The sequence below is a fragment of the Zea mays genome, chromosome 1 (assembly GCF_902167145.1).
Source record: "Zea mays cultivar B73 chromosome 1, Zm-B73-REFERENCE-NAM-5.0, whole genome shotgun sequence".
NCBI classification, from domain to species: domain Eukaryota; kingdom Viridiplantae; phylum Streptophyta; class Magnoliopsida; order Poales; family Poaceae; genus Zea; species Zea mays.
The window spans coordinates 212,959,481-212,969,469 of NC_050096.1; the positions used below are offsets into that span (position 1 = coordinate 212,959,481).

The following is a 9,989-nucleotide window of genomic DNA, read 5'->3' on the forward strand; positions in this document are numbered from 1 at the left end:
GCTATTGAAGAACGTGCAGCATGTCCCCTCCATCAAAAAGAATCTAGTTAGTGGCTCTCAATTGTGTCGAGATGGCTACAAAATTGTGTTTGAGTCTAATAAATGTATACTGTCTAAGTATGGAACGTTTGTTGGAAAAGGCTATGACAGCGGAGGCTTGTTCCGCTTATCTTTGCATGATGTGTGTAATAAGTCTGTGAACAATGTTGTTTCGAATGAGTCGTATATTTGGCATTCACGACTTTGTCATATCAATTTTGGTTGTGTCTCGCGGTTAGCAGATTTAAATTTAATCCCGAAATTTGATTTAGTCAAAGGTTCTAAGTGCCAGGTGTGCGTGCAATCTAAGCAACCTCGCAAGCCTCACAAGGCTGCGGAGGCGAGGAATTTGGCACCACTAGACTTAATACATTCCGATTTATGTGAGATGAACGGAATATTGACTAAAGGAGGCAAGCGATATTTTATTACTTTTATCGATGACTCTACTAGATTTTGTTATGTGTATCTCTTAAAATCAAAAGATGAAGCTTTGCATTATTTTAAGACCTACAAAGCTGAAGTTGAAAATCAACTCGAGAGGAAAATTAAACGGTTAAGGTCTGATCGTGGTGGAGAATATTTTTCGGGTGATTTTTCTGATTTTTGTGTGGAACATGGTATTATTCATGAGAGGACACCGTCATACTCACCACAATCCAATGGGGTTGCTGAAAGAAAGAACCGTACTCTAACTGATTTGGTTAACGCCATGTTAGAGACTTCAGGGCTATCTAAGGAATGGTGGGGTGAGGCGATCTTGACGGCGTGTCATGTCCTGAATAAAGTTCCCACAAAGAACAAAGAAATCACACCATTCGAGGAATGGGAAAAGAAGAAATTAAATATCTCCTATTTGCGCACCTGGGGTTGTTTGGCTAAAGTGAATGTGCCAATTAACAAGAAGCGCAAATTAGGACCGAAAACTGTTGATTGTGTTTTCCTTGGGTATGCTTTCCACAGCATTGGATATAGGTTTTTAATTATAAACTCTGGAGTACCGGACATGTTGGTTGGTACAATTATGGAGTCCAGAGATGCTACGTTTTTTGAGGACGAATTTCCCATGAAAGCTACACATGATACGTCTAATGATGAACCAACGATACCCCATGAGCATTTTATTCCGGTAGAACACACTGAGGAATCCCATATACATAATCATGTGGAAAATGACAATGTATCAACTCGAAAGAGTGATGACCGTCATGATAACCGTCCGTCAGTTTCCAGCTCTAATGCGCGACCGTTTCTGTCCGTTGTTCTTCTCCCTTCTTCTGACCGCCTATAAGAATGGAGAGGGAGGGCTCTTCCAGTCACGCGAATTGCAAACAACACATTCCCGTCCCATCTTCTGCGAGCACAGAGAGTGGAAGAGCAGGCCTCCGAAATCACCGACCGCAGAGATACACTTGCACGGGTGTGCGGGCGATCAGATTTTTGGGGAGCGTCTTCGCGACTGCTCGCGTGATCTGTTTGTCCAGCTGCTTCGTTCTCAGCTTGCTGTTCGTCGCCTTCCCGAGTTGACGCGTGCTGCTGTTCTTCTTCCCGGCGACCGTTCGAGGGACTGCACAGAGTACATCTTCCTGCACCGACTTCGTACGGCTACATCGAACAAACACACGAGATGTCTCGTGTGAATGGAGCCACTGGTGCCTTGAGCATCGGTCCCTCCGCTGGGTACACTCTGTTCTTCGTATTTGTGCATGTTTCATTGCTGTTTACTGCTTATGCGAGTAGTTATACACACATGCACATACATGTCATCACATATATCGCACTGATTTTCTGGATTAAATTAAAACTAAAAATGCCTAACTTTCTAACAACTAGAGCCCACATGTCGGACTTGTGAAAGACTATGGCCAAGAGTTTAGATGTGCTTAAAAGCGTTGACAGTGTTGGGCAGTTTGTAGTTTGTATAACGCTGAATGATGCGCGATGGCTTTTACCTGGGACCCTTTTGTTTTTTATGGCTTCAGAATCAGACCTACACATTCAAGTGTATTTTGTTCACTTGCAGCGTGTGTGTTTTTAAGATGGTTTGCTATGTTCTGACTTTTTTTATTTCAGTCGCCCGCAATGCAGTAAACCTCCTTGCAAAAAGGACCAGATGCTTGCTATTTCTCCAGGTTTGGAACTGTGTGAGAAATAGGGGTTGGTGGGAAGATTATTTGGCGATTTTGTTTTTAGATTTATTGTCATCTATGTGAGTATAGACATAAAAATCTAGAGCTAAAACGTATACTATTTTGAAACGGTGGGAGTAATTTACTGCATATATACTTCTTCCTTTATTATAACCGATGTTAATTCTTACATACAACAGGAAAGGGGCATCCAAATTCTACAATGGCAAAACGAATTCTGTGGCAGATGCTGCTCAACCGGCAAAAGGCACTGCTGATCCTGTGAACCCATCCCCTAAGAAGTGCAAGGGCTTCCTTTCATTCGGCTTCAGCTGGACCAAGTCTTGGAGCAGACGTGGTGCAACCAGCAGCTCAGAGAACTTCGGGAAGACGCTGTCTGCAGCCCTTACAGGCAGTGCTCAAGGCAACAACAGGGGCGGTGGCAATGAGCACCAGGGCTGTCAAGACCCTGCTGCCCACTGCCTGCATCTGCACAGGAGGTCCAACACGCCTGGCGTCTCTGCTTCCCCGTCTGGACCTGGTGCCCTTCGGCCTCAGCTGATCTCAGTGCAGATGCAGTCGGTGTCTGTGGCTGGTGTGGAGGACGTGGCGGAGTCCACCGCCTCAGTTTCTCCCAGAGAGAAGCGCAGGAGGAGCTTGCAATAGTGACAGTTTCGTCTGTCCAGTTAGTTGCTCCACCCACTGGTGCCCGTTTTAAGAACGCGGAATCCAGTTGCCGGTGCTCCCAGATTCTCAGTGCAATGGATGCTTTATAATGCAAGGTTGAATGTAATTGTGTATAGTGGTGCTATAGCTGCTAAGTTTCTGTTGCATATATAAAACTAGGTGAGTGCCCATGTGTTGCAACGAGGACATATAATATCACGGTAACTTATGTATTATATGTCTCTGTTGCAACGCACGGGCACTCACCTAGTGAATCACAATATGTTTGCAACTTCTGTACCCATCTGGATCAACGCTAGTGAGGGCAATTAGGACTTAGTTTTAAAACCTCCCCTATAACTTTTTACCTACTTCCGCTCTCTAATAAATATTTAACAGTAGGTGGAACCCTCTTTCTGTTTTTCCTAAAAAAAGCCAAGCTACTAAGAAGGAGATTTGATTGAGTGGCAATCAGCCTGAAGATGAAGAGTCTAGAACCGAGAATGATGCCAAAGATGATAAAAGTGCACTTAGGCCCCAGAAATCAAGATACTTCGACAGATATGAATTATAGTTAGTGGCGATGAGTATTGGAAGGACATTTTCGCTATAACAACAACAACAACAAATAAAGACGTTTAATCCTAAACAAGTGAGGGTATCTATATTTTTTATAATAAATTTAGCCAAAAATAAAGTCAACACATAAAATAAATTGTAGTGATCGTTTAGATGCTATTCTGTATTTTCTATATACTAAACTATGAGATGGGTTTTTGGTACTTTGCTAAATAAGTAGATCCGCTACGTACGTACTACTACGTCACGCAAGCCCAGCACTCGCGCTCCGTGCATGACTGGGCGCGCGGGGCCGCTGGTCCGTCGACTCGAGGCTTCTCGTCGCTGTCGCTGCAGCTTCTCAAGGCTTCACTTGCGTCGTCATCGTGTTAGCTCGCGGTAGAGGTTTCGGCACGCGAAGCGGCATCTCTATCGCGGGACTCGGAATGCCGCCCTCCACGTGTGGACTGTGGAGCGGAGGATGCTTGGTCGTTCTGGATCTGGCAGTTGCCATCGCTAGCTTGATAGCGTAGCCGTAGCGGATAAGCATGCATCGAGCGAGCTTAACGTGCATGACGGTAGCAGCATTATATTAGCACAGGGCACCCGACCGTCAGCGGCCAGCAAACTTGCTACGTGTTAGGGCTCGTTTGGCAAAGCTCCAGCTCCAGCTTCTTTAGCTCCAGATCCTGATCCTCGTGAGGAGTTGATCCTCCTGCTTCTCCTAGAGAATCAGAATCATTTTTAAAACCGTTTGGCAAGTAAACTGATTCTTGTCTTCTGAAAGTTGGTGGTCCGTGGCGATTGTCTGTTTTATCCTTTGCAGTTTAACTTTGTTACAAACCAATAAGTAGGATGCATATACGGAAAAAAAATATGAAACAATAACATATAAAATATTCTCATCATAGTAGTACATAAAATGGTCTCAAATGTTTAATCCATAAATTGGCTCGTTATGTTTTTGTCCAATGGCAATTACGGGTAATTTCGATCAAAATTTAAGGGGAGGTCCATATTTGGTTGGTTGAGGAGCTATTTTAAGTGAGGGTGGAGCAGGTTTTTTTAGATCCCACCTTTCTTCACAAAAACGACTCCCGATCTTTCGGCTCCACACGAGAATCAGTTAAAAAAAATACCTGTTTGGCACGACTCCTCTAGATCCTCGCTTAGAATCAGGAGCTGGAGCTGTGCCAAACGGGCCCTTAGTAAGCGGCCGACTACTGCCTTTGTGGATCGTCCATGCACCCTACCATATAGTCTTTATGACTATACGTGTTAGTAAGCGGCCGACTACAGCATTGTATTCAGTCAGCTTTTTCTATAGTTTCCCCTTAAATCTCTCAGAACATTCTCTTAATCTCTCAAATAGAGAGGATCAAACAGATCTTTTTTCGGACTATATCTTCAGCAGCCATATCCTCGTACCGAAATAGACGAACGAGCTCACGAGCCGGGCACGCCGGGTGGGTGAGTCATGGCTCGTGAGCACAGGCCGGGCGTGCAAACTCGCGAGCCGACCGCGCCTCTCGCCACGTGCTGGGGGCCCGAAAAGCGAGCTCACACGCCTGTCTTGTAATGTTTGAGAGAAGACAGAGAGAGCCAAACATTAGCATTTCACACATTTATAGGGTACTTTATAGAATGTTTCACACATTTGATTCATCACATGTTGCTTCAAGCTAGCCTTCCATGATCTTATTGGTCCACATTAGCATTTCCTAGCAATTGCATAAACAAAATAAGGGCAAATAATAATTTCTCTTTTCTTTGAGCAAAGAAAACTATGCCTGTATCCTTAATAACATGTTAGCTAGCTTGTATATTTTTTTCGCTGAAGTCTGTCTATTCTTAACATGTTAGCCTGTAAATCCAGGAAGTAAGTCGATGTTTATATTTTCTATCCGTTTGAAGCATGTGCATCTTGTTCTGCAAGGTAAGGGTAAAAACATACCTTGGATAAAAAGTTAACTAAAAGGTAGGCAAGACATATACCAGAAACGTTTGGTAGCAGGAATAGGCTCCAGCTAGATACCATCAAGCACAAAGGCACATTGTAGGTTTGGTGATATATATAAGGCTACAAGTAGTTTGGATTCGGTTAAACTTTATATGCTGGATGACTCGATCGTTAAAGTACGTACTAGTTCATGTAATTTGGGATTTTAGTATCCTGATGAGTGATGAAGGATGCTGAGGTGTGAAATGGTTTTTTATTTTGAGTTCAGTATCAGTCTGATTGGATACCTGCACAGGAGCGCGCAGGCTCCGGCGAGGGTGGCTGTGTGGATACACCAGTTTTGAGCGTTTCTACGGATGCAAGTGAAATGACTTATGTTGCATCTGTTCATGCAAGCCACGTCTCCTACGTATAGGTAATCAAACAGTGGCTCACATAAAATCAACGCACACGTTGACACAGAATAAAATGATACGGGCAACCAATCAAGCAGTATCTGTCTCCTCTCTGTCCTCTATTGGATTATTTATTTCCTCCCTAGCTTGGTGCATAAAATGACTCTCGACTCTCGTCCACATCATGCATATCTGACAGAAAAGGTTGTAGGTTTATCTGTCTTTCATGTTGTTTACAGGCCTTCGAAGTATATAAGCAACTGACTATCCTTTTGTTTGGTTACTCACCTTGATCTAAAAAGGATGAAAAATTGATCTGTGAGATAAGTTTACCATTTTAGTCATATTTTTATGAAATATATTAGTCAATAATAACATATTATGGTGGGAATTTTCAGTTCATGTTGCCGCATGGACACTCCGATATTTTGTTACAGTTATTATGGCCCCGTTTGGTTCTATTAATCATAGAACTAAAGTTTAGTTTAGAGACTAAACTTTAGTCTCTACCATGTTTCGTTGTACATACTAATTATATTTTAAATACATTAAATGTAAGACATAAATACCAAAATACTCATTTTCTTGTTTTACGCCAGTATTATAGAGAAGGGCAATTAGAGTAAATGTTGTCCTTTAGTCTTTTTAGCACTCATACGAGGGACTAGAGACTAAAGCCAATTAGTTCCTATTTTAGTCCTTTCGTTTGACAAAATAGAGACTAAACGAGACTAAAAACCAGAGACTAAAGATTAGTCTCTCTAACCAAACGGGGCCTATATGACGTTGTGAAGTTTATTTTACATCTGAGGTATAGTTAAATGCCAATAAGAGGGCCTCACTAGAGTTCAATGCATAGTGCTTGTTGAATCCTATATACTAGTGGACTGGAGCGCGCCATCGCGCGCGTTTGAATTTAGCAATACAAAATTTTGAAATAACGATTAGTATTAAATACAAAGTTTTGAAATAACGATTAGTATTAGTAGAGAGCATACAACATAACATTTAAATTGTAATTATTTTAAGTTATTAACTTGATTCAGAGGTAATTGGATCATCAGCAATGCACACACTTTTTTCCCTGTAGTCAATGCATAAAATACATGCAAGCCATAAGAACCAGGCACTGCATATAAGAATCAGAAGACAATGTTTGATGGCAGTACCTAAATCCATGAGTAGCAATGTCTAAGTGCTCCTTTACTACATCGACATAACATTTAAATTGCAATTATTTTAAGTTATTAACTTGATTAAGAGGTAATTGGATCATCAGCAGTGCACACACTTTTTTCCCTATAGTCAATGCATAAAATACATGCAAGCCATAAGAACCATGCACTGCATATAAGAATCAGAAGACGATGTGATAGTCGCCTAGAGGGGGGGTGAATAGGGCAAAACTGAAATTTACAAATATAAACACAACTACAAGCCGGTTTAGCGTTAGAAATATAATCGAGTCCGAGAGAGGGGGTGAAAACAAATCACAAGCAAATAATGAAGTGAGACACGCGGATTTGTTTTACCGAGGTTCGGTTCTCTCAAACCTACTCCCCGTTGAGGAGGCCACAAAGGCCGGGTCTCTTTCAACCCTTCCCTCTCTCAAACGGTCCTTTCGACCGAGTGAGCTTCTCTTCTCAAATCAAAGCCGGGAACAAAACTTCCCCCGCAAGGGCCACCACACAATTGGTGCCTCTTGCCTTGATTACAATGGAGTTTTGATCACAAGAACAAGTGAGAAAGAAAAGAAGCAATCCAAGCGCAAGAGCTCAAAAGAACACGGCAAATCTCTCTCTCTATTCACTAAAGACTTGTGTGGAGGTGGAGAGGATTTGATCTCTTTGGTGTGTCTAGAATTGAATGCCTAGCTCTTGTAAGTGGTTGAGAAGTGGAAAACTTGGATGCCTTGAATGTGGGGGTGGTTGGGGTATTTATAGCCCCAACCATCAAACTTGACCGTTGGTGAAGGCTGTCTGTCGATGGCGCACCGGACAGTCCGGTGCACACCGGACATGTCCGGTGCCCCAGCCACGTCACCAGTGCCGTTGGATTCTGACCGTTGGAGCTTCTGACTTGTGGGCCCGCCTGGATGTCCGGTGCACACCGGACATGCACTGTGCCTTGTCCGATGCGCCAGTATGGGCGCGCCTGACTTCTGCGCGCGATGCGCGCGCATTAATTGCGTCGCAGGTAGCCATTGGTGCCGAATAGCCGTTGCTCCGGAGTTGCACCGGACAGTCCGGTGCACACCGGACATGTCCGGTGAATTATAGCGGACTAGCCGTTGGAGATTCCCGAAGCTGGCGAGTTCCTGAGGCCGCTCTTCCTTGGCGCACCGGACACTGTCCGGTGTACACCGGACAGTCCGGTGAATTATAGCGCGAGTGCCTCCGGAAATTCCCGAAGGTGGCGAGTTCAAGTTGGAGTCCTCTGGTGCACCGGACATGTCCGGTGGTGCACCGGACACTGTCCGGTGGCACACCGGACAGTCCGGTGTGCCAGACCAGAGATGCCTTCGGTTGGCCCTTTGCTCTTTTGTTGAACCCAACTCTTGGTCTTTTTATTGGCTAGGTGTGAACCTTTAGCACCTGTATAACTTATACACTAGAACAAACTAGTTAGTCCAATTATTTGTGTTGGGCAATTCAACCACCAAAATTATTTGGGAACTAGGTGTAAGCCTAATTCCCTTTCAATCTCCCCCTTTTTGGTGATTGATGCCAACACAAACCAAAGCAAGTATAGAGATGCGTAATTGAACTAGTTTGCATAATGTAAGTGCAAAGGTTGCTTGAAATTGAGCCAATATAAATACTTACAAGATATGCATGGATTGTTTCTTTCATTTTTAACATTTTGGACCACGCTTGCACCACATGTTTTGTTTTTGCAAACTCTTTTGTAAATCCTTTTCAAAGTTCTTTTTGCAAATAGTCAAGGGTAAATGAGTAAGATTTTGTAAAGCATTTTTAATATTTGAAATTTTCTCCCCCTGTTTCAAATGCTTTTCCTTTGACTAAACAAAACTCCCCTAAATGAGATCCTCCTCTTAGTGTTCAAGAGGGTTTTGATATATCATTTTTGAAATACTACTTCCTCCCCCTTTTGAACACAATGGGATACCAATTGAAAAATATTCTTTGAAAAACTAAGTTTTTTGAAATTGGTGGTGGTGGTGCGGTCCTTTTGCTTTGGGCTCATACTTTCTCCCCCTTTGGCATGAATCGCCAAAAACGGAATCATTAGAGCCCTCGAATTAATTTCTTCCCCTTTGGTCATAAACAAATGAGTTAAGATTATACCAAAGATGAAGTCCTTTTGCTTTCTCCCCCAAAGATGGAGAGTGGCTTGGAGCGACGGCGAAGGATGAGTTACGGAGTGGAAGCCTTTGTCTTCGCCGAAGACTCCAATTCCCTTTCAATATACCTATGACTTGGTTTGAAATAGACTTGAAAACACATTAGTCATAGCATATAAAAGAGATATGATCAAAAGTATATAAATGAGCTATGTGTGCAATCTAGCAAAAGAAGTTGCGTGAATCAAGAATATTAAGCTCATGCCTAAGTTTGGTAAAAGTTTGTTCATCGAGAGGCTTGGTAAAGATATCGGCTAATTGATCTTTAGTGTTAATGTAAGAAATCTCGATATCCCCCTTTTGTTGGTGATCCCTAAGAAAATGATACCGGATGGCTATGTGTTTAGTGCGGCTATGCTCGACAGGATTGTCGGCCATTTTGATTGCACTCCCATTATCACATAGCAAAGGGACTTTGGTTAATTTGTAACCGTAGTCCCGCAGGGTTTGCCTCATCCAAAGTAGTTGCGCGCAACAATGACCTGCGGCAATGTACTCGGCTTCGGCGGTTGAAAGAGCGACCGAATTTTGCTTCTTTGAAGCCCAAGACACCAAGGATCTTCCCAAGAACTGGCAAGTCCCCGATGTGCTCTTTCTATTAATCTTACACCCCGCCCAATCGGCATCCGAATAACCAATTAAATCAGAAGTGGATCCCCGAGGGTACCAAAGCCCAAACTTAGGTGTGTAAGCCAAATATCTCAAGATTCGTTTTACGGCCGTAAGGTGGGATTCCTTAGTGTCGGGGACCATAATTAGGGGTACCCTCAAGACGCCTAATTCTCAGCTAGTAACCCCCATCAGCATAAAGCTGCAGAGGCCTGATGGGTACGATTAAGTCAGGGATCAGTCCATACGAGTGACTCGATCACGCTTCA

At 43.2% G+C, this 9,989-nt stretch overlaps 1 protein-coding gene across 1 annotated transcript; it reads left to right on the forward strand.

Moving 5' to 3' along the window:
* Positions 1-2,345: 2,345 nt before the first annotated feature.
* Positions 2,346-2,929, forward strand: LOC103645256 (uncharacterized). The gene has a single exon (XM_008668341.1). The coding sequence runs from the start codon at positions 2,346-2,348 to the stop codon at positions 2,832-2,834; it is 489 nt and encodes a 162-aa protein (XP_008666563.1). The 3' UTR covers positions 2,835-2,929.
* The last annotated feature ends 7,060 nt before the right edge of the window (positions 2,930-9,989 follow it).

Excerpts from the sequence above, each read along its gene's own strand:
- LOC103645256 (XM_008668341.1), top strand. The coding sequence starts at position 2,346 with ATGTTAATTCTTACATACAACAGGAAAGGGGCATCCAAATTCTACAAT.